The sequence below is a fragment of the Pygocentrus nattereri genome, chromosome 20, assembly GCF_015220715.1.
Source record: "Pygocentrus nattereri isolate fPygNat1 chromosome 20, fPygNat1.pri, whole genome shotgun sequence".
Classification (NCBI taxonomy): Eukaryota; Metazoa; Chordata; class Actinopteri; order Characiformes; family Serrasalmidae; genus Pygocentrus; species Pygocentrus nattereri.
Genome location: NC_051230.1, coordinates 13,813,735 through 13,838,798, shown reverse-complemented (window position 1 = coordinate 13,838,798; position 25,064 = coordinate 13,813,735). Strand labels below are relative to the sequence as shown.

The following is a 25,064-nucleotide window of genomic DNA, read 5'->3' as shown; positions in this document are numbered from 1 at the left end:
CTTATAACCTGACTTTAAATTCATCCATTGGTTTTAGAAATGACTCAAATGAAAGCTGAAACCCTCCCAAATGAGGTTTAATTTATGAAAATAAATTTGCTTCACTGCAGAAATATTGATTTCATGAACACAGAAAGGTCAGATTTTGGCAAGATAGAAGTTTTGTCGCCTTGTCATATAATGCACCCAATCCTAGTTTACAGCCTCAGCTGTGCTCACTAATTGATCTGTTAATTAGTGGGTGTGTATAAAAAGAGCCCCAGCACCTCAGACCTTCACTTGAACTGCAACTTGACCTCTGACAACATGCCAAAAATCCACCCTGCGCCCAAAGCCTTGATTATCAAGAGGCTGAAGACAAGATCCACTGCAGAGGTGGCTGGCACCTTTAATGTGTCTCAGCATCAAGTACAAAGAATTAAAAAAAAGATTTGAAGAGACTGGAGATGTTTTTCACAAGCCCAGGTCCGGCAGACCCCGCAAGACAACTGCTCAGGAGGAACGTTTGTTGGTTAGAAAATCCAAAGCCAGCCCCTCTTCCACTGCAGCAGAGCTCCACCAGGCCTGGTCACCTCAAGTCCCTGTGTCAACTAGAACAGTTTGTAGGATTCTGTCTCGAAATGGCCTTCATGGTCGAATCAGTGCCCAGAAGCCAGCACTAAACAAAAGGCAATTAAAAAACCATGTGGCATTTGCCTGCTAAATGGATGGACACTGTAAAACTGGTAGAAGGTGGATTTCTCAGATGAATCTTCAGTTGAATTACACCACAGCCACCGCAAATACTGCAGGAGACCTACTGGAGCACGTATGGATCAGATTCACCCATAAAACAGTTAAGTTTGGTAGTGGAAAGATCATGGTCTGGGGTTACATTCAGAATGGGGGTGTGCGAAACATTTGCAAGGTGGAAGGCAAAATAAATAGCCTAATATATCAAGAAGTATTAGCTACCTCTTACATTCCCAATCATAAAAGTGGTCAAATTTTGCAGCAGGATGGTGCTCCATCTCATACATCCATCTCTACATTAAAGTTCCTCAAGGCAAAGAAGATCCAGGTGCTCCAGGACTGGCCAGCCCAGTCACCAGACATGAACATCATTGAGCATGTTTGGGGTAGGATGAAAGAGGAAGCTTGGAAGACAAAACCAAAGAAACTTGATGAACTCTGGGAGGCATGTAAGACTGCATTCTTTGCTATTCCTGATGACTTCATCAATAAATTGTATGAATCATTGTCAAACCACATGGATGCAGTCCTTCAAGCTCATGGAAGTAACATAAAATATTAAATATGGCTCTAATATCCATATTAGAACTTCATTCAGCAATGTTATGAAACATATCTTTGTATTTGAAGTAAATTGTTTGATTTTCACATTACTTTCTGTGGGCGTCAAAACTTTTGTCTTGCCAAAATCTGACCTTTCTGTGTTCATTAAATGATCAATATTTCTGCAGTGAAGCAAATTTATTTTCGTAAATTAAACATCATTTGGGAGGGTTTCAGCTTTCATATGAGTCATTTCTAAAACCAATGGATGAATTTAAAGTCAGGTTATAAGCTTTTGTTTCCACAATATGGAAAAAAGTGACAGAACTTCCGTCAGGGACTGTAGTGTTAAAATGTCTTAATTCTTCACAGGTTACTAAATACCACTCTTCTGGGAAAGCGTTCCACAATGTACTGGACTGTGTCTGTGCAGGCCAGTGGCGTTGCTTCAAACCAAAGATTCATCCAGATAAATTGCCTGATAGTGGGTTAAACACTGCAGTAAACAAAACAAATTTCAGTTCCAAAGTCCAGTGGCAGCATGCTTTAAACTAATCCAGCCAACGTGTGGTATTGTGCAGTGATCTTATGCTTGTGTGCAGCTGCGCAGCCATGGAAACCCATTTTATGAAGCTCCCAAAGCACAGTTATTGTGCTGATGTTGCTTCCAGAGGCACTGTGGAACTGTGTAGCAAATGACGCAACAGAAGACAGGATATTTTTTTTATGCTACACACTTTAGCACTCAGTAGCTCTGCGACTTTGCATGGTCTACTGCCTAACAACTGAGCTATTGTGGACCAGGCCAGGGGTTGGCAGCCCAAATGTTAAGAAGAACCATGTTGTCCTTTCAACAAAGACCAAACCACCTTGATAGCCACATTTTATGCCCTTTTTACCATCTTGGCTGTTAATATGTCTCAGTATGTGCTGATGTACTAGTATAGGCTTACAAATATAATATAAACAAAAATGCAGTTATTTTGCTCTGCTTTAAAGCTTTAGCTCAGTTATTGTCACTTTTCTCACATCTCTGGCAGGAACCTTTTCCATAAAAGTAGAATAGTTTCTAGTAAAATGTCAGTGGATGAAGTCAGCTTCTTGATAGAATTTTCCTGTACCAAAAAAAAAAAAAATTCTAAAATTAATGCTATTCTGAAGTTGTAGTTTAGTAATGCAGTCACCCACCCCCCACTGAGACAATCTGTTTAAGAATGTTTTCAGGGTGATGATGTTTTGTAACATCTATAAAATATACAGTTATAGAATCACAAAATGTAACAATCATTCATGCTAAACATAGCAATGTTTAATATTCGTTAAATTCAATATTCAATTTTTTTCTATATAACTATATAATAGTTTGAGCAACATTTTCAACTGAGAAATTGATTATTATTCAAGTTACCTTTTTACTGAAACAGGAACATAATTCTTTGATTAGCTGATTAATCAAAATACAGTCAACTGACTTACCAATAATAACATAACTGTTACTTGCAGCCGTAAATTAAATTGCTATATCCTCAGTCAGCCTGGAATCTGGGTAAGCTCTACCTGCATCAGCAGGAAAAGACATCTCGTTTCAGAAGCACTGATCTGCATCTGTCTGTGTTTGCACGCCCATTATCGCAGTAAGGCCAAAATCATTCAACATTTCTTTCAAGAACAGAGCTGCTCAAAAACCTGCTATTCTCTTAGCAAATCTATCAAAAGGAAAATTAGTTCTTAAGTGCTGTAAAAATAATACAAGGGGAAGCTTCTAAGCTCAGTTTTAACAAGAGGTTTTTGCACTACAGTCAAGTTTAGTTTTATAGACTCCTGGGGCAGAAGAAAAACGACAGCCTCAGGCTGTTGTCAACATGTTTTTATTACAGACTTCAAGCCATGCCAGGGAGAGAACGGGCACCAGAGAGTGCAACAGAGCTGGTGAGAGAGAGATGTGATGAGTGCTGTCTAGAGAATGGAGAACAGGCCAAAGCAGGTTCATTTAGAAGCTGGTTTTGACAGGGATGTGAACCCTAAATCATCCTCCACGCCTCCGACCCTAAAGACAGCAGCCATTGATTTCCCTGCTGCCTGTCCCTCGGGGAATGATTTTTCAATTACAGGACAAAGCCCACACACTGAAGCCCACAGCAGGTCAGCCGAACAACTCCACATTCAAAAGACCAGCCAGATAGACAAGCTTGATGACATGGAGATGGCTGTCATGTATCAAAAAATACAGACACAGAAACCTACACCTACCACGTCACCCACTTAGAGACCATTCCGAAACTCCTGTATTCAAAAGTTCTGTTGTAATTCTGAGTCAAAAATAAATGCATTTTTTTTGCTAATTTTAGTGTTCAATTTCTATTAAATCCTTAAAAGGCCAGGGCCTGTCCACCAGCCCAAAGCTTAATTACACACTTCTGTATCCTAAGAATAGCTCAACCTGTTTGCACTGAAGTCCCTGTAGTTACTGAATAATTAGCCTTAGTATGTTAAGCATAAATTTTAAGGGGTTCATTTGCTTGTGTTGTGTTAAAATAGTAGAAAAACAAATAAACTAATTTTTGTACTATAAATTTTGCACAGGCCACATTTAGTTTTATTTTTTCCGTTATGTTAAATGGAACCCAGATTTTTCTGCAACCCTGTATTGTGGCAATACCTGTTGTAAACACTATACAAATTAAAATATAAAGTTTAACTTGTCAAAATCAATAAAACATGTAATTTGATGAGGCGTTTCCAAACATTTGTACACAACTGTACACAAAATCTGTAGGCATAAAATTACTGCATACCCACAAATGCAATACTGCTGTGATAACACACACTGCCATACCACTACCACGCTGGTGAAAATGGTGCACCATCCAAATATCTGATGAGCCTATAGTTGTCTGTCTCCGTTGCCGGAGACAAAATTCTTGAAACGCGCAATAGACTATTATCCAACAGATTTTTAAAATGATCTACGTATACTGGTAGATATGACAGCCAAGGATGCTCTCCCATTGGTTAGGTTTTCAGGTCTTAACTGAAGCCTAACATGTAAGATTAAACACTAACATAATTAGAAAGTGACAGCAATTCATTTCCAGTGGGGGGAAGGGGGGCAATTTTGTGGGGAAAAGCATCACTCTAGGCCTTCTGAAACTTCCAGATATGGTTGAGAGTATGAGCGGTAGCCTGAATCAGTGGATTTCAGTGAAGAAAGAGGGCTATGCCAGGACTCTGAAAGAGTCACAGCCTTTTACAAGCTTCAAAATATCCACACTTAATCCTGACCCAAACAACATTCATGTGAATCCCTGTTAGCTTAAGGGCACTAGCCAGAATTAGCAGGTTCAGAAAGGTGCTTTTTCCCTTTGTTTTTGACAAAGTTTTGACATTTATAGCCCAAAATGAAGTCCTAGCCCTGACAGTCATGGCTCACCACTGATGTTTATCATATCAAGCAGTCTGAATATACACACACACGCACACATGCAGACAACAGAACAGAAAGAACAGCATACAAGAAGATTACCTTTTTCACGATTTTCCACTGTCTGAGTGGACGTGCTGCTGTAGTACTCTTTGACAGTCATCATGGCGGTGGGATACTCAAACTGAGTGCTTTCTCGTTTCTCTATACGAATGCGATCGTCTGCCTGGACACTGCAGGTCAGGGCCATGTAATCACAGAGGGAAAAGAAAGACCAGAACACAAATAACTTTCAGCAATCAAGTCCAACTACCGTCACAGGCTAAAGAGTATGGTGTAACTCCAAATGGTTTTTTTTTCCTCACTTGTAGCTCAATAAAAGTGTAGCCACTGAAACAAGCAGCAAAATTTTGAAGAAAGCATAGATTTCCAAACTATCAATTGATAGAACAAGTTTATAAGTGAAAGAGTTATAATAATTAATAATTATTTATAATTTATAATATAATTATAATTAAGTGGACGGTCCTGTTCTGTGGAAAGAAAACACATTTTTGTAAGTGAAACGTTTTCCCATTCTTGTATGATATCTTATTTCAGCAGGTCAACACACCTGGCTCTCCCGTCATATTTTTCATTTCATAATGCGGCAAATATTTTCAGTGGGTGACAGGTCTGGACTGCAAGCAGGTCAGTTCAGCACCCAGAGGCTTTTAATACGGAGCAATGTTGTTGTAATACATGTAGAATGTGGTTTGGCATTTTCATGCTGAAATAATCAAGGCCTTCCAATGAATAAGTCATTGTCTGGATGGCAGCATATATTGCCAGAACATGTTTATATACTGTTCAGTATTCATGGTGCCTTCACAGATGTGCATGTTCCCCATGCCATGTGTACTAATGCACCCCTATACCATCATGAATACTGGCTTTGGAACTGTGCACTGATAACAAGCTGAGTGGTCTTTAGCCCAGAGGATGCAGTGTACATGATTTCCAAAAAGAAATTCAAATGTTGATTCATCAGACCACAGGACACTTTTCCACTTCCTCTCAGTCCATTTTAAATTAGCTTGGGCCCAGAAAAGGGGCCAGGATTTCTGGATCCTGTGTATATACAGTTTCTTCCTTGTGTTTTAGAGTTTTGACTCGTATTTGTGCAAACAGTGACGTCCTCCCCCCCGTGTTTTTTTTTTTTTTTTTTGGATAGTCTATCACAGAGATAGAGCCTCTCTGGGATGCTCCATTTATCCCAATCATGTTACTGACTTGTTGCCAATTAATCGCAAGGTGTTTTATTAGCATTACACAACTTTAACAGTCTTTTATTGCTCCTGTCCCAACTTTTTGGAATGTGTTGTTGGCATCAAACTCAAATGGGCATATATTTTTCAAAATGATTTTTTGCATTTTGTTATTTTTTAACATTTTGCCCAACTTGCATGGAAATGGTCTTGTAAATATATAATCCACAAGGATAAGCCATCTTTAAAAGGGACCACATCCTATGTTTTTCTTATTTCCATTTTTTTTTCATACTACATTTAAAGGACTATTCACACTGATTTTTCCAGACAAAAACAGGAATTAAACACACACTTTAATGCCACCTTTCACACGGAGTCCGAAACTGATGAACTGTGACACGGCATTCATTTTTTCACTGGAACCTGCTCAAAAATGTTTTTCTCTGTTTTGTATGATAGTGTTAAAAATGTATATGCTGACTATAAATATGCATATGTTAAAGAAAATATAGGAAAGCCTGGACAATGACGGTGAGTATGTTATAGCGCCTGTATATAGCCTTTCTTTTTAGAACCACAAATTATTAGCTTTCTGCGCTAAAGAACATTTGTGTCTGTGTTTTTCTTTTTGGAAATGATGTTAAAAATGACATGGTGAAATTGTCATGAGACACTGAACAAAAAGAGAAGAGGGTGTCCAGACTTCCTGTGGCTCATTTGCTCCTTTTTAACAAGAGGCACAACAAGCAAAAGCAGAGGTCTTGAATTCCCCTCACTAACACAATCGCTCTGTCAGTTTCAGCTTTTGTGCAAGGTGGTGGGACTCCCCATTCTGTTTAGTTTAGTTGCAAGGCTTAAGAGAAAATGATGCATTCATTATCACGGTTACTTACAACCCCAATTCCAATGAAGTTGAGACGTCGTGTAAAACAAATAAAAACGGAATACGATGATTTGCAAATCCTTTCTACCTATATTCAATTGAATACACTACAAAGACAAAATATTTAATGTTCAAACGGATAAACTTTGTTTTTTGCAAATTTTCACTCATTTTGAATTTGCTGCCTGCAACACGTTCCAAAGAAGTTGGGACAGGGGCAACAAAAAACTGGGAAAGTTGAGGAATGCTCAAAAAACACCTGTTTGGAACATTCTACAGGTGAACAGGATAATTGGAAACAGGTGAGTGTCATGATTGGGTATAAAGGGAGCGTCCCTGAAAGGCTCAGTCATTCACAAGCAAGGATGGGGCGAGGTTCATGCAATTACGTGCAATTTAGGGATTTCATCACCTACAATCCATAATATCATCAAAAGATTCAGAGAATCTGGAGAAATCTCTGCAAGTAAGTGGCAAGGCAGAAAACCAACACTGAATGCCCGTGACCTTCGATCCCTTGCATTAAAAACCCACTTCATTCTGTAACGGATATTACCACATGGGCTCAGGAACACTTCAGAAAACCACTGTCAGTGAACACAGTTTGTCACTCCATCTACAAGTGCAAGTTAAAACTCTGCCATGCAAAGCGAAAGCCATATATCAACAACACCCAGAAATGCCGCCGGCTTCTCTGGGCCCGAGCTCATCTGAGATGGACTGACGCAAAGTGGAAAAGTGTCCTGTGGTCTGACGAGTCCACATTTCAAATTGTTTCTGGAAATCACGGATGTCGTCGCCAAAGAGGAAAAGGACTATCCGGATTGTTATCAGTGCAAAGTTCAGAAGCCAGCATCTCTGATAGTATGGGGGTGTGTTAGTGCCCATGGCATGGGTAACTTGCACATCTGTGAAGGCACCATTAATGCTGAAAGGTACATACAGGTTTTGGAGCAACATATGCTGCCATCCGAGCAACGTCTTTTTCAGGGATGTCCCTGCTTATTTCAGCAAGACAATGCCAAGCCACATTCTGCACGTTACAACAGCGTGGCTTCGTAGTAAAAGAGTGCGGGTACTAGACTGGCCTGCCTGCAGTCCAGACCTGTCTCCCATTGAAGACGTGTGGCGCATTATGAAGCACAAAATACGGAGAACGGAGACCCCAGACTGTTGAGTTGTACATCAAGCAAGAATGGGAAAGAATTCCACCTTCAAAGCTCCAACAATTAGTGTCCCCAGTTCCCAAACGCTTATTGAGTGTTGTTAAAAGGAAAGGTGATGTAACACAGTGGTAAACATGCTCCTGTCCCAATTTCTGGAACATGTTGCAGGCATCAAATTCAAAATGAGTGAATATTTGCAAAAAACTATAAAGTTTATCCATTTGAACATTAAATATCTTGTCTTTGTAGTGTATTCAACTGAATACAGGTTGAAAAGGATTTGCAAATCATCGTATTCTGTTTTTATTTATGTTTTACACAAGGTCCCAACTTCATTGGAATTGGGGTTGTAAGTAATTCATTTCTTCTTCCTGCATTTTCAAAAACAAAAAGTCCCAGTAGATTAAAAATTGCAACCATTCATTTAATCCAAAAATATATATACTTGGCATAAACTCTTAACACTCATATGTACATGATCTCTGTTATGATTGGCTGCCCTGTATTGTGCTTCTTTCAGAAAGCATTCTGGGGGGGTGAAGCTCTCTTTATACCTTCAGCATGAATGGGTGGAGCTAAACTGCTGTCGACTGAATAAGCAGATATATGTAGACAGACTGATATCATAAAACAGTAAATTCTAAATGGACTGCTAGGCTTAACTTCTGTAAATGGACTGCTTGGACTGGAGCATGAAGCACATTTTCGAAACTATTTATTACTTACATATAAGCTATATAAAAATTTTTTTCAAATAGGAAATTCAGTTTTCCATAATATGGGCCCCTTAGTAAGAGTGAACAGAAATCTAGACCAAAAGTTATTTTCATTAATCACTTATTTCACAGACTACATATTTCCAGAAATACAAAACAATTAGGCAGTCATAAAAAAATACAAAGACAGGCATCTTTAGAACTGTTCTTACATACATCACAGTGGCGTGTAAATGTGTTACACTAACATTTTGCTTGATATTTGGTGTTGCACAACACTGATGTTTGTCAATTGCTGAAAAGCTTAATTTTTCAGATTACAGCTTCCATATCACTGACTTGAAGCTTCTGTGCGCGTTTCTCACAAGATAACAGCTGCATGCCGGTAACACACATACACTACCAACCTGTGCTGCTATCCTTCCATTCACTCCTGCTCCCTTCCATTCACTGCCACAATCTCAAGGACTCTCACTATCTTTTGTCAGCTCTTTGCAGTTGCTGGGGCAACCAAAGTGCACAAGCACGTGATCTGTGCAAATCTCTCTTAAGTGTCCTTTTTCTTTTCTCACCAGCAACTTCAGCTTGTCTAAAACCAATAATAAACATCCTCCAAATTAGGGATGTTGATGGTTCTTCTAGGAATGGTTCTTCAGGGGTTCTTTAGTAAAGAAAATGGTTCTCTATAGAACCATGAACATTCAAAGAACCCTTTGCATGAATAAAGAATTTTTGCATCATTAAATGGTTCTTCAGATTGACAGAGAATGTGCTATAGAGGGTTCTAAACAGAACCTTTTTCGAAAAGGGTTCTACATAGAATCAAAAAGGGTTATTTTATTTGGACATCGTAGAACCATCTACAGCACATTTTACACGGCTGTGTCTAATCCATTCATACAAGCACAAGACACACTAACATACCATCACCACATCAATGTTACTGCAGTGCTGAGAATGATCAATCAGCAAATAGCACCTGCTCTGTGAGGGTCCATGGAGGTCCTGACCACTGAAGAACAGGGTAAAAGGGGGCTAACAAAGTATGCAGAGAAACAGATGGACTAGAGTCTGTAATTGTAAAACTACAAGTGGAGCTGCTAAAATGGACAATTAGCATAGAAACAAGGAGATGGTCATAATTTTCTGCCTGATTAGTGTATATTATATATAAAGTAACTGAATAGAGATTTCAGTATTTGAATACTAGCACCTTGATGGTTAACCGAGTACTCAAGTACCCATGAACATCCCCACACAACACCCTAACAAGCTAAACATTCCCTGATGGATTCAAGCAAATGATGAAAAGACATGTGAAGACAAGAAAAAGTAGAAGAGAACAGGAGTGGTGAGATGTCTACAGGCATTTCAAAACAAAGCAAGTGGAAAATCACAACCATCCAACATGCAAACACACTTCTTTAGTGCTCTATAAAGCATACAGAGCCCTGTGTAACTTTATTTATGGTCATCACTCCATCGGCTAGCTCGCCAATATCACTGCTGTTCCTTTTAATCAGCCTTTATGACACCTGTTTTATTGCTGTTCTCTGATCAGTTCAACACACCTGTCACAGCTCATCAGTGGTTTCCCGGTAAAGCAATATGAGATAAGAAAGCCATCTCCCAAGTCAATAGAAAATGTCAATACAGTCACACATTGAGGCTTCTTCCTGCTACAATTATCTTGACATACAGTGCTGACATTTATCTCTCTGCTTAGTATTCTGTTCTTTCCAGCTCTATGATAAGATAGATAAGATAAGATGAGATAGATAGTTTCTATGTGAGAAACAACTGTGTTTTTGGTTTTTTTTTTGTTTTTTTTATAAATGTTGTAAAGTTTGGGGTCAATTTTTTTGTTTCTTCAGTTTCAATCAAGGCTAAGCTGTGAGATTTCTGACCAGTTAAAAAAAAAAAAAAAAACACACAAAAAAAGAGCCATTTAAAGCAATTTATGTGATAGAAAGTAGTAGTAGAAATTTGGGCTTCCAAGTCCTCCAAGATGTTTAGGTTTCTGGAGGGTAGCTAACTTGATTCAAGGCTTTTGGTGCTTCCAATAGAACTTATAACTGCATTGTCAAGAGAGGAGAACCAGCCTGATGGTGGGGTAACAGGGGTGATAGAGAACAGATCATTGATTTTAGGGAGGATATTCATTTTAACATATAGTAAAACATCATCTGCATATAGACTGATTTTATGGTGGTATGACTTTGACTGTATACCTGAATTTTTATCGCACTGTCTGATAGAAGCAGCCAAGGGTTCAATAAAAAGACAGAACAATAAAGGTCATAAAGCACATCCTTGTCAAATTCCTCTTTGTAGCTGGAAGGGTCTGGATATATGTCTATTTGTTGAGACTGAGGCAGAAGGTGAGTTATATAATGTTTTTATCCAGTTGGTAAAGTATGGGCCAAATCCAAAGTGTTTAAGAGAAGCAAAGAGAAAGGACCACTCTACCCTATCAAACACCTCTTCAGCATCCAGAGATGCTATTATACATGGTGATATATTTGGAGATTTTTCGCAGTTACAGATATGAATTAGATTGAATAACCTACGTCTGTTCTCTGAAGTCTCCCTCTCCTTTGATCATCCCCTATTTTCAATGGATGCAATCACTATGGCAACATTTGCACAGCTGCATGCTGCTGTTGATCGCACTCTTTAAAAAGGCTATAGCAAACATTCCATTTTACATATTTTTCCGAAGTGCACTTCTACATTTATTTAAATGTAAAAATAATCCACTTTTATAAGACCACGCTTTGGATTGAGAGTTATTAGCACATTGAAAATTAAATTATAACAAAAACGTCCTAAATTGCCTCATACTTGAAAAGTGGTGATCAAATTCAGCAAAAAAGTAGTGATGAAAATCTTTACTGCTACTAAAAAAAATAAATACATTTAAGTTAATTCATAAAAAGTGTCTATTAATATCACTCATGATTCCAAACTTTTGTACGGTAGGCGAAGAATGTTAGTGGTTCTGACAACCACAAATATGATGAACTCAAAGCAGCTTAGCTTTCTTATATAATTTACATGGACTGAGGAGAACAGAATGGCTTGAAACTTTAACAATGCACAGTCTACAAAACACATTTTAATTTCAAAATAGCAAGGATAATTTGGTTTGAACAGGCATTATGTATGAAGATGTTCTAATGTGAATTAGTACAAAAATGGTAAAACAAAAGAACCAATTCTTAAGACAGGATTGTCTGGAAAAAGCAAGGAGCCTTTACTACACACAGTGAGGAGAGTAGTCAGCAGGTGGCCTCCTTTGCCGCTCCATATTGTAACAAATGTTCTTGGAAGATGCTCAGTAGCAGGCTCATTTCACATTGTTTTGTGACAAATTAAGACCGAATTTGGAGATAACAAGCTCTAAATATCCCATGAGCAAATGACATGCAAGTTGCTGGCATGCATTGTTCTCTAAATACCAAATGGTTGCTGTTCCACTGGGCTACAGATATTTCCTGAAAATAAGTCTCAAAAACTTACCCAACATAGCAATGAGGGATTAATGTAGAAAACACACCACAAAGACATACGCTACCTGTCACAGTTCACTATGTCACAGAAAGAGGTGTAACTACAGGGGAGGACAGAAGGAGCTACACAGCTACTGACAAAACTGTACACCTACGACTCACAGAAAGATCCAACTTCTTAACAACACACTAGTGTTGTAGTACTAGAGAGTAATTCTGGCTCAGGCTCTGACTCAGCAACAGTTCTCGAAGTTATTAACTTTTTTTCCTGTCATTACTGAATATCAATAAAACCTTCAAATAGAATAAAACAGTCCTTTCTCTACATGTTTAAATAAAATCTGTTCACTGCCAGTTCAGGAACTAAATGATCCTTTCCATGATGGTTTATTTGGGTATCACTTGTTTGTTGACGCTCAGTGGACCCAAAATTCAAACATCCCCTGAGGGCTTTCAATAATAGGAAAAATAGATGATCCTATTAATGACTTATTATGTACATGATGTATCATTATATATGTATGGCTAATTCCTCAGCAATTGTATCCTTTCACTGTCACACTGCTCAGTTACACGTTTATAAATGTGACTGTTCCCCTTTAAGCCATATTGATCTGTTGTTGTTTTGGCCAGATGACTTAAGATACACTGGATCACAGGGTCAGCTACTTGTTCTGGTTTAAACCTTTGCACTGGCTATTCTATACTGCGTTTCCAGTTTCACACTGGGGAAAGAAGTAAATAATTGGGATTTTCATCCCAACCTCTACTTTATAAAAACACAACCACCTGTCATAAGCTCCATCAACAGGCCTCTACTTAGCCTTATCTGAGCATACACTCTGTTTCCCAATAGTCCATTTTGCCCACCAAATCTAAAGCCCTGTTGGTAGAAAAATACGGTTTAGAAAATAATATTCGTAGTGCAGTCCTACCCCAAGGAGCATTCTGTTCTAATAAACACCAACTAGCCTGCACTGGGGTACATGGTAGTAGCACCCATGACACAGCACCTGGAACCCCCTGGAGAGCCACATTATACATACCACATCAACCACTTGGTTACAGTTGCTAGGATAGGCACCTTGGCTACCCCTGGGTGCTCTGGAAAGAAGTGAAACACAACCATCAAAGGCCTCTGTCTACATGAAAGTGTGGGAAATAAACCTTTTAAATAAAAACATTCTCCACCCCAAAAAACACGTCTCTAAACAATTTTGTGTTTATGGTTTTAAAACAATTTTAGATGCTAAACACTAAAGTGAACACAAAGGGTAAATCCTTCAGTTTTTCAAAAGACTCTACATGATCTATTTAAGACAATCCCTAAGTAATCATTAAGTTATTTGTGATATGTCCCATCCTATAGAAACGCCAGATTTTGTTTAAAGTGATGTAGACAGGAACCTGATGTCCAAAGTGTTCAGTGCCTTTAAAAACTCCTTAACAAAATTATAACATGAAATGTTTATAAATATGATGCCTGATCACTGTAACATTGTTTTTTGATAGTGTTAAGATGGCCTAAAACTAAAGATGCACTGATACCACTTTTTCCCTTTCGATACCACATCCTTTTATATTGGCCGATACTGAGTACCAATACTAACTCAACCTAACCTAACACACATCCATCCATCCATCCATCCATTTTCTAAGCCGCTTCTCCAATTCAGTATTTTTTAAATACTTTGGTAAAACCTATGTTAAATTCCAAATCAAGCCAGAGAGGTGCATATTGGACAAAACTTTTTTTTTAATTACACAAAAATACACACAAAAAAAACGTAATTTCACTGGTCATTTTGAATAGTAAACAGCTAAATTTGCTCTGTAGACATTGTGACCATTAGTTCCAATTACCATCATTGTAAAGAAATCTGTCTATATAAGTTTCTCAACAATAAACAAATTCACATTTACATATGAATCTGAATGTTTCCATTTAACAATTAAATTATGTAAAAAAAAAAATGGTAGAAATAGAAGTTTGACACTCATTTTGAATTTACAAAATAATCCAAAGATATGATGTTTTTAAACAGACTATTTTGAACTGATTGTGGTTCTATGCCCTGTGGAAGCCAATAGCTGATCATTATCTTACTCAGATGCATGCATTTCTCACGCTCATATATACAGAACCACAAGAAAAACATGAAACAAAAATGTATGAGAGTAATGGGAAATATTCCTTTAAACTTCAGAGTCAGTAGAGCAGAGATGGAGGAATACCAAAAGTCTGAAAATGAACATGTTGTGACATTAGAAAAAAAGTCCTTTCAATTCCTGTACAAGACATAGTTCTGTAGTTTATGATCCAATTCACTTCTGCCTACATTATGGCAGTGGTACTGAACTGAGAAATCTCAGCTGCTTTCCAATTTCCATTTTCCCTCTCAATGGAACCATTTATCTAGCAAACAGAACAATAACCTACAGAGTAGTCAAATACAGGCAGCAACAAACATACGCAAACAGACACAGCTCAGTAGCATGACTAGGTAGCTAATGTTCAACATGCCTCAGTTCCGAGCTGCATAATTGGAGTGCCCTTTAAAGAGTGGATGCGGATGTAGAAATGCCCACGCACTGATCTGACAGCTGTTCGGGTGAAAGGAGTAGAAACCTTGAACTTCCCTTCACTTACATCAGGCAAATGAGGCTGTGATCATGTTCCGACATGCTGGCACCAGTTTTACTTACAATCTAACACTATGACACCAATTTTAGCCTGGGGAGCGTCACCTTTTATACCCAAAGATTGTTAAGGAAACCATTGAAAATGAAAAATGGATTTGGCAGCAGCATTGGGACACTAGGGGTTGCTGCAGTTTCTCTTGGAGTATGCCTAGCTCCTCTGTAGCAACCCAAGACATTCAGATAACATTGGTATATTACAAACTCACATTTAAAGGCGTAAAAACCTGTTTGGTGATTAAGTAAAATCACCTAAAACATTTTGGCCAGCTTTACAATTTGACCTTAATATAACATGACTGGCTAGCTCTGCTGTGTACATCTTAATAATTGTCTTGCTAGTATAGTTGCCGTTGCGGCATTTGGCTGTTTTACTCAATGAACCAATTTATTACCAAGGAGGAGAAAATGGAGAACTAATGAAAAACTCTAAAGTGACATTGAATGGGATTACAGAGAAATGCAGCATTAAAAAAATGTCTGTCTGTTAATCTGGATTTATTTACTGAAATAAATGCTATTAAAAAGGCTGATAACTCATAATACTGGCCAATAAAAGTGTGAATTGTAAAATATAATACAACACTTCAAGTAACACATTTGCTTAACTCAAACAGCACAAATTCTAAATTAATTATAGAAATATTGTATGGCTTGGAATGGAGCTACTCAACAAGACTGTGTTTTTCCTACTTTTCATAAATTCTCTTTACAGAAAAAGTTACGTTTGGATCTCTCTTACACGCTTTTGCTATTTTAACTATGATGGTGTTTTGTGTTGAAATACTGTAGTCGTAATGTCACAAAGACAAACACGCAAATAAGTCAATGTTTTCTTTGCATCAGTATTTGCCACAATATAAAAGTGAGTCACTTATTATTGGTGCTATTGATAATTATCGGGAATTTTGCCAACATCAATAGGTTTGTGAGATCTCAATATGGTATATCAGTATATCGATTGAGCCCTAGTACATGAGCCCCTGCTCCACATAGTTCAGCATGACAAATGCTGCAGAGTGACGCAGAGGGCAAAGACAAGCTGATGACCCTCACACCAAAAAGGCCATTCAAGCCCAGTGGAAGTGTAACTGAGGTGGATCTAAGCTGGAGCGGCAAGCTCTCTTTCTAACTCACCTTCTCTTGGCTTGAACATCTCAGCTTGAACAGTTTGGTGACCGCACTGTTAAATGGAAGGCAAGGTTTGGGGGGGGGGGGGGGTGGGCATTGGAGAGCTAGGCATCTGCCTCTCATTGCCCTCCACAGCACTCTGCGACACTAGCAACATTTAGTAAAGGCTATGGTGCAGGGCATGACAAAACCAGAGATAGAGAATGAAAGACTGTAGGAAAAGACTGCAGAATATGCATTAGGAGATAAAGACAGATAAACAAAAAAAGAGGAATTGAGCCAAACCGACAGGAGGAGAGGCATTAAGATAAGGTTGCTTGGGAGAAAGACAGCAAGAGTGAGAGAAAGACTGTGAAAGAGTGACAAACATCAATCCCGCAGAAAGTGCTTGGCCACCTACAAATCTAAGTGAATCCTCTCTTTTTCATTCATCACACTCCTCTGGAATGGCCAGCATATTAGTTGGCCTTCCTCTCGCCAAATGTCACAAAGCACCACAAACACAGCTAATTAACCCTTCCACACGCAGCATCCATATGCTCACACAAGGAGTGCCACTTAAACAGATGAGAACAGGAGTTGCATGGCAGCCAGAGCCAGGCCAATACGTGATTTTAGCATTACTATACCTACAGCATGAAATACTGTCACACTTATGCTTCACACAAATCCAATGCTTTCTGTCAGAATACTAATTGTTCTTTGGTCTCTAAACCCAGAGACATGTTACATTATGTACTTCTTTGAGAATGCCTGGTGAACATTCAAAATATTTGGGCTACCTCATAGAGAATATAAAGCAGGCATAAACATGTCCCCAGGATGTGCAATTAATGATGAATTTATTATTAAAAATGATCCAAACACTAAGATTTTTTTTCTTTTCTGCTCTTGCATTGTAAAAAGATTTGTGGGTCTAACTTAACAGGAGTTTACTGAAACTGCAAGTGGACTGTTTTATAACTTATGTCCTCAGAAATATTTCCCTTAAAATTAATAACTTGTATTTAATGGTGAATTGATGTTTCACTGGAATTCAAATAAATGGATTAAATGAGTGGTCACTGACTTTTGCACAGTACTGTTATATGTGATATGGTGAGTTTAACAAAGTTGGCATTTAGGTCTTAGCAATTATACATTTACTAAGTTTGGATTTTATTTACAACAATTAGTAGTTAGACAAACATTTCTGTCACACCATCTTTAAATGTTTTTAGTCATTCGTCATGTGTACCATGGGAATTCACACTGTATGAACATCTCAGATCTTCTGTAATTAGCGCTCTACCAGTCTTCTGTCAAATCACACATGCCCACCCACCCACCCTGACAACTCACAGGTTGTATACGGTTTACACCAAACAAAGCTAATAATTGCAGTGACAGTAAAGGTAAAAGTAGTCAAAATCGTCCGTTTAGAATATTTGTGATATGTGATCCAGCCTTGAGCGGATCATTTTCACTTTTCATTTTATTATGCAAGTGAAACAATATCAATACATTATTAATACAGAACAAAAGCACACTAATGTCAGTTTTGCAAAAACAGATGAAGCCTGGACTGATGAACATATACTTAAAGATATTCCTGTAGAAAAGTATTTAATATTGCACTTAATTTGCAAAATAATTTGTACTTAATCTCCCTTATAATCTGGGCACTCACTTCTTAACGGCTAAAAGGGTATTTGGGCATTTGTCTGAATTACTGTTATATACATTAAAGGAATCTTCTAGGTTCTAATTCTGAATAGTTTATAACTGAGCATTTTTGTCCCGTGAAAACGTCTTGGCAATTCTGCAAGGAGAGAAGGATAGACATAAAGTCCAGCCTCAAGTTTTTCTTCAGGTGAGAGCAGTTTAATGTTTAAATAAACTCCAGAACTTCAGCTTCTACTGTTTCGAGCCCACCTTTCAGATTAGGATCCACTGGGAAATCTAAGACAATCCCCGGAAGCATCATCCACTTTCTCTTCCTGCACTGACATATAAATCACAACAGGAAAGGGGCACTTGTTCTGTCTTCACTGAATAAACAGGCTGCCCAATATAGTATTGCATCTCACAATTGCGATACAACTTGCAAAATAAATAACAAAAAAATAAATGAACACAAAATAAAAGTGTTTGAGGGCTTATTTGCTTATTAATATATTCTAAAACAGTAGCATTACAATATCACAACAGCAGTTATCAAATGACACATTGTGTAGACCTATTGTTTAGGTCAATTCAACCAGACTTCTGCTCAATTTAGTCACAAATTAGGTCTTCCCCATCACACGATGCTACCAAGGCCCTTGGTCTTAAAAAAGCATATGAATGGTTTTATAGCAATGCAGAAGGAACTCAGTCACCTCCTACAGATCAACCTACTTTTGAAAGTCAACCCAAAGTCCAAAAAAATAAATAAATTCTGAAAAAGAGGTGATTGTTGCTGAAGCGGTTGTCCACAGCAAGCTTGAGATGAAGCCACATGGAGATGGAGCTCCATGCTAGCTCCCTAACCCACAGGATTTCACAGGGTGATGAAACACTTGTGCAGGGCTGAACCATAATGAAGTCCATCCATTCTCCTTCTCCACAGACTAACCTTTTCTCTTTAGGCCCTGAGGCCACACAGCAGTCCACAAAGTAGTAGCACTGTGTGTGTGAGACAAAGGCTTTGGTCATATTGAAAGGAAGACATGGCTAGCCATGCTCCTTCACTGCATCCATCACAATTAACCACATCGTTCAACAGCTGACAGCATTGAAATACGAGGTCTGAATATGCAGCAGGAATGCTGAAAAGTAGAGCATACAGAACATCTGCCCACCAGTCATGACTGAGGATGGAAAGCAGCAAATGTATTTCAGTATGTAGCGCATCCACCTTTTGCATTTATTACAGGTTTAATTAATTTCAGAGACTTTCAGTTTCAAAGATAATTTTCACACCTCTAAAGTTCAGTCTTGTAAGTTAGTAGCATTTTCTGCTTCTAACAATCCAAGCAATGCTAAACATTTTCACATTTCTCATTTACTGATGTTGAGCTCTGAACTCGGGTCTGAAGCAAGAGTGGAGCTAGATTTTTTCTCAAAAATGAAAGCTTTAAGTACTGTCTTTAAGTACTGTTTATCTGCTGTTAACAGTTCTGGTGGTCTACCAGGAGGAGATCAGATTACAGTTTTCTCTATATCTTGCAATAAATTTTTGAAGCCCAGAAATAGCAAGCAGCAAAACAAATTATAGCTATTGTGAAATGATGGTCCAACTGTCCATAAGTACATTAATAACAGTTAAAAAATAATAAATGCAACCAAAATAAGATCAAAAGAAACATCATATTGACCAAGTCAATATAAATAGAACAGTGAAGCAGTTAGCAATATAATTTAATTTATGGTTCAATAAACTGTTCAAATTACAAGTGGAAAAACATTCTGCTGCAAGTAAATGAAAAAAATGTGTGCACTCATCGGTCTGAAGTTATTTACTGCCCTCTTATGGTGGCTGACAGTAACTGTCTGCCATTAACTGGAGATAATGAAATACATCTTACTGGAAAGTTTACAACACGCAATAAAATAAATAAGAAAATAAATATATAAGTAGTGACAAATAGGAACAGAGTAATAATTTTAAGCTTTGCTTTTAAGAAGGTGGGAAAACATAACTGTCACAAATCAGGATAATCTCTGTTTACATCACTCATTACAAAACAAGTAAGGTAAAACAGCCTTAACGTGCATTCTGAACTGGATCAGGAACATTATATGAGGTATCACCATAAATGCCTTGACTGGCTCCGATAACGATCTTTCAGACTGAACTGAACCTGAAAAGTATGGATGCCTAACCTGGACAGAGCGATGGTACGTAGTAGGCGCTCTGTAGGATCGGACAGGTCGGAGGGCACCAGGATCTCTACAGGTTGGATCTTCAGAACCCTGGCCTCCAGCTCAGAGCGAGATGCATTGTCCCCAAAACAGTCCACCATCACGTCTCCCGTACTGGGTTGTACCACCTGCACCCAAGACATAAAACCACACAGTCATAATCAACTCACTCCGACCTGGTCACATCAATCAGTGCTGGATTATGAAAGACTAAAATAGAACTTAAATTGCACTTCATTAAATTGTCCCACTGGACATGATTCCATTGAAACAGGAAAGATAATTTTCCAATTACAGTCAAACACCTGAATGTATGACCTGGCATACTATACTCCTAAAGCTAGTTCAAAAAGGGTTCTTTGGTTCACCATTTTGTTTAGGTTTCTTTAAAAATAAATGTTGATGTATGTTTCTTCAAAGAACCATTTTTGCAAATGCAATGTGTGAATGTGAAGAATGTTTTCAAAGTTTAAGAAAACTTTCACTTAATGTAAAGGTTCTATACTTTTTTGAAGCTTTTCCTAGACCCATATGTCCAAGCCAAGAACCTTTTAGGAACCTTTATTTATAAAAGTACACTGTTCTGCGTGAATTTAGAGGAAGCTGTACATACCACCAATCCAATGGTCAGCTCTTTGCTCTGTTTGTCCCAGTTCTCACTCACACACATCAAGTAGCTGTTGGGCATGTCCTGCACAACATCTTCAGCCTGCTCCAAATCCCCCAGTGTTAACAAGGGGTTCACATCTGAAACAAAGCAAACAAACTTACATTTACAGCTCTCTATAAACAATCTAAACGTCATTCCCAACCACACATTGACACCTTGAGTTCAGGGCACACGATTGAGTCATTAATCATAATTCCTACTATTACATAACTACAAACACTTCAAAAGCAATACAAAGCTAATATGTAAGTGATGCAGTTGGAGAGTGAGGAGCTTAAGTGTGTGCCTTTAGCGTTTAAGGGGTTAATCAGTGCTACCTAGACATTAATAAATCCTTGACCCTATGCTAAAAAATGAACAAACAACATTACTGTCAGTTCTGCACACACACGAAGCCTGAACTAATTTAACTTATTAATAAAGACACTCCTGTAGCACTGGACTACAGGCTGGCACTGCTCCTAAAAGTACACTTCACTTTAGAGCCAGTATAGAGCCCAAATATCACTTCCACTCACTGCCTACCATACCTACACTGCTTAAACATTTTTTTTTTAAAAGGCAAAACAGACAATATTTGGGCTCTGAAGCAGCTACTAGTACCGATTTCAGCTCTGATGTAATTTTGTCTGTATTTATATATAACAGTATACTATTCAGTGTTTCAAGCTAAGTAACTCAGACTATTTTTCTCATTCACTCACTCATTAATGAGGCAAATTTGAGTAAAGGGAACATTGGGTACATTGGGTACATTTGACTTTAAAACCATTCCTTTAAAAAGTCTGAGCTATAAAATGGTGACAGCACACCTTCCCCAACCAGTGTAGACTTGGTATAAAGTGCGCTTAACTGCCGGGTGAACAGGGAGCTCTTGTTGGCACTTGAGGCTTTGATTGCTGAGGTTTCTGTCTGCTTCACAACTCCAACCTATAAAAGCAGTCATAAAAAGGAAAAAGGGGAAAAACAAAAAAACACAAACATTACTGTTTCCCTCTTAGGAGTTCTAGATAAAATGAAAGAAGTAACTCACAGTAATACAGCTAGACATCGCTAACAAAAGCTAAATGAAATTAACATGTAAATTAATAATTTTTTGTACATCAAAATCATAGCACAACAGAGCTTGAAGGTTACCCACTGACTTTATAGCCCTGAGAGACGAGGCGACGAACATGGACAAAGAGGCGGTGAGTAGGGATGCTGGCTGTCATGAAGTTATGATCCAGGTGACAAAAGATGTTCAGCTCCTTTGCTGCAATCTGTTCACACAGGCAGAAGAATCAAACTGTGACAGCATTCATATGCCTATAACACAGAGTAATGCATTTAACTATTAATGTGTACATTTGATGTCCAAAAACTTGGAAACATATCTACCGTTTTTTTCAGAATCAAAGGACATTAATAGTGATTCTGTTCCTCCTTTGCGGCACAAGGAAAGGTTTTACACTAGATACTTGAACACTGCTGTGAGCATTTATTTGCATTCAGTGATGAGAGCACTACTGAGGTCAGTTCTGATACTGGATGATTAGTTCTTGATCACAAACGCTACTCCAACACACCCCAAAGGTACTGGATGGAGCTCCATCACTCCAGAGATAACAGTTCCATTGCTACACAGCTCAATACTTGGAGGGACTGTTTAAACTCCTCTAGCAGACACAAGGCAGCGGGCATGGCGACTTTAGGCTCATGTGCGGCTGCTCCAAAGCATCTCATTGTATTGGCAATGCTTTCTAAAGAGAAATTATACAAGCCGTGTGCTCAATTGAACACTTATTCCAGCAACAAGTATACATTAAAATAGCTGAATGCACACATTAGAAGATTACGATTATTATTAACACATAGTTTTTTATGCTATAGAGGAATACAGACAACAAAGATAATACACTGAGCTTCTTTGGAGGTTTTTACATCTGAAAATGAACTGAGATTAAACAAATCCTATTATAACTGATAATGTTCAATTATAGCATTTCAAAATGAATGAAGATGAATGTATCTGTATAGTCCACTTCATATCTCACCTCTGCATCCTCTCCAAAGAATCTGTACTTGTAGCCACACTCCACACAGAGGATTGTGTCCTTGTGTTGTTCCTTAATCTCCATGTACTGTTGCTCTAGGGGAGTGTAGATGCTTTTGGTTCTCCTGTTTGGGCCTGTAGGTTCCTGCAGACTTTTCTTAGTATCACCAAAACCACCACCACTGCTACTAGCCTTAGCAAATTTGCTGAAGTTAAACTCCTGAGAAGATCATAAAAAATAATTGTAGCAAGAGAATAAACTGACTTTTCCAATAAACATTACTGAATATGAAATACCTTCAGGGGCTGGTTTTGGATACTTATACACTCTTAAAAATGAAGATGCCAAAGATTCTGTTTACAGCTGATCACTTCATGTTACTAGTATCTGTAACACCCTTAAAACTTTTAGCCACACACATTTACACTTGGTAGTCAAACGCGTCTCCGGTTAGTCAGACAGAAATCTAACTGCTGTGTGTGACAAAATATGCAAATCTGCTTGTTACGCAGCAAACAATTACCAATTGTTTGTTAAGTCATTTGTGGTTTGTTTTTGCACAGCAGTGTCTGTCAATACTGCTAAGCATTTTATTTTGTCCGGTCCCCAAACGTGTGTCCTCCTTTACCATCTTTCTCGCAGACCCGGCACACGCACCCAGTGATTTACTGCATAGGGAAGAGTTTTGGTTGTGCTCTGAGGGGTTTTGGTTATCTAATGTGCCTTGGAGAGATGGATGTGTTTACGCTGCCATAACATGACTCAGCTGCATCTCAGACCACCTTCTGATGTGGACTGAGCGATTGGATTTGTATCTGTTTTAAATGCACCCCGGGTGCGTTTACACTTGCATTTGGCTTGGCCTTATCCAGATATAATCCTGCTACTTAAGATGCATAAATTGACCAGGTTTAAATGGGGTCAGAAGTGTCCTTTGGGGCAATGTCACAGAGGAACCACTTTTGGTTCTCTACAGAACCTTTCAATAGCTGATTACTTAAATAAACATTTATGTAAATGACATGCAAGTAGATAAGATAGTGAGTAGATAAGTAGTAATCTTTCTTTAACTTTAAAATACCTCCACATAATGTAAGATTCTATACCAATTAATGGACTCTATGCTTTCCCTACAACCCTTATTTCCAAAAGCTGGTGTCAAACCTCTTTGCTCTGACTTGAACTCTCTTCTGTGCCCTCCTCCATCTTAACTTGCTGGTCTACTTTGTCTGATGCCTCCACCTCCATCTTCTCAGTCTTCAAAGTCACTGGAGCTCTGCTCTCACTGTCCCCTTGGCAGCTGAAGCCTCGTAGTTTCTCCAGAGTGGAGCAGGAGAGACTGCCCTTAGAGGTTGACGCCCTCTCATCTGCAGTAAACAGAAACATAATGAATTGAAGTCACATTAGGCACATTTTAGAAAAGTCTAAAATAATATTCAGTAAAATTATTAGTACTTTAATTAAATAATGACAAACAATGATACCAAAAATGAACCTGAGCAGGGGAGGAAAAAGTATAAGGTCAAAAAAATCCTCTACAGTTTTCTATAAACCTGTAGTGAAATTTCCTAGCACATCAAGCACACGGCTGAACAATTTGGGGATAAACGTTTTACTACAATTTTTTTAATATGGTAATTTAAATTACAATAACTTTCTATAAGCTAGAGTTCAGGACTTTTTTGGCCAATAACAAGAGCATATCCATCTTTTTCTGAATTGATGTTTGAATGCAGTGCAAGACTGAATTGGTTGTGGATGAATTGTCATGTACACATCACATGAATGTTTGGTCTGGGGGTATAAAGTTAAAAGTTGGCTAAATTAAAAGGCTAAAACTCACAGAAGTACATGGAACATATTAAATGTGACTAACCACTTCTGCTCGTACACTTGATACTGCTGCTGAAGCCCTCTTCAGTCCACTCCTTTTCCAGCTCTTCCCCATCATGATAGAGTTTAGCACGTTTCTCCAAAGACTCTCTTCTATCAGGCAACGTTAGTCTCTTCTGCATTGACAAAGAAGAGGGCATTTGTTCATTTATTCTAGTTTCTACTGCAATGTCATAACCGCCACACTCAGACTACAGTGTGAACAATTACCAACTATCTAATCTGTGTGCCAGTTATAAGCACCCTGACCAACACTTCAGATTCTCCCAGGAAAGGCCCATTTTTCACTGCCCTCCTCTGGTGCTCTCATGTTCTCCATAGAGAAATCACACACACACACACACTTTCTAAGCCGCTTCTCCGTCAGGGTCGCTGGGGGTGCTGGAGCCTATCCCAGCTGTCATCGGGTGGATGGCAGGATACACCCTGGACAGGTCACCAGTCCATTGCAGGGCAGACAGACAGACATACACAATCACACACACTCACACCTAGGGGCAATGTAGAATGTCCAATTGGCCTAACT

At 38.4% G+C, this 25,064-nt stretch overlaps 1 protein-coding gene across 2 annotated transcripts in view; it reads right to left on the bottom strand.

The window, feature by feature from the left end:
• Window positions 1-25,064, bottom strand: part of msh3 (mutS homolog 3 (E. coli)) — a 98,757-nt gene that overhangs the window by 71,764 nt on the left and 1,929 nt on the right. For both annotated transcript variants that reach the window (XM_037531957.1, XM_017691101.2), the window contains exons 2-9: window positions 24,522-24,654; window positions 23,810-24,012; window positions 22,646-22,864; window positions 21,755-21,871; window positions 21,422-21,539; window positions 20,553-20,686; window positions 19,901-20,067; window positions 4,799-4,929 (exon numbers count right to left, since the gene is read on the bottom strand). In XM_037531957.1, the coding sequence (XP_037387854.1) occupies window positions 4,799-4,929; window positions 19,901-20,067; window positions 20,553-20,686; window positions 21,422-21,539; window positions 21,755-21,871; window positions 22,646-22,864; window positions 23,810-24,012; window positions 24,522-24,654 (1,222 nt within the window). The remainder of the gene's footprint in view (window positions 1-4,798; window positions 4,930-19,900; window positions 20,068-20,552; window positions 20,687-21,421; window positions 21,540-21,754; window positions 21,872-22,645; window positions 22,865-23,809; window positions 24,013-24,521; window positions 24,655-25,064) is intronic.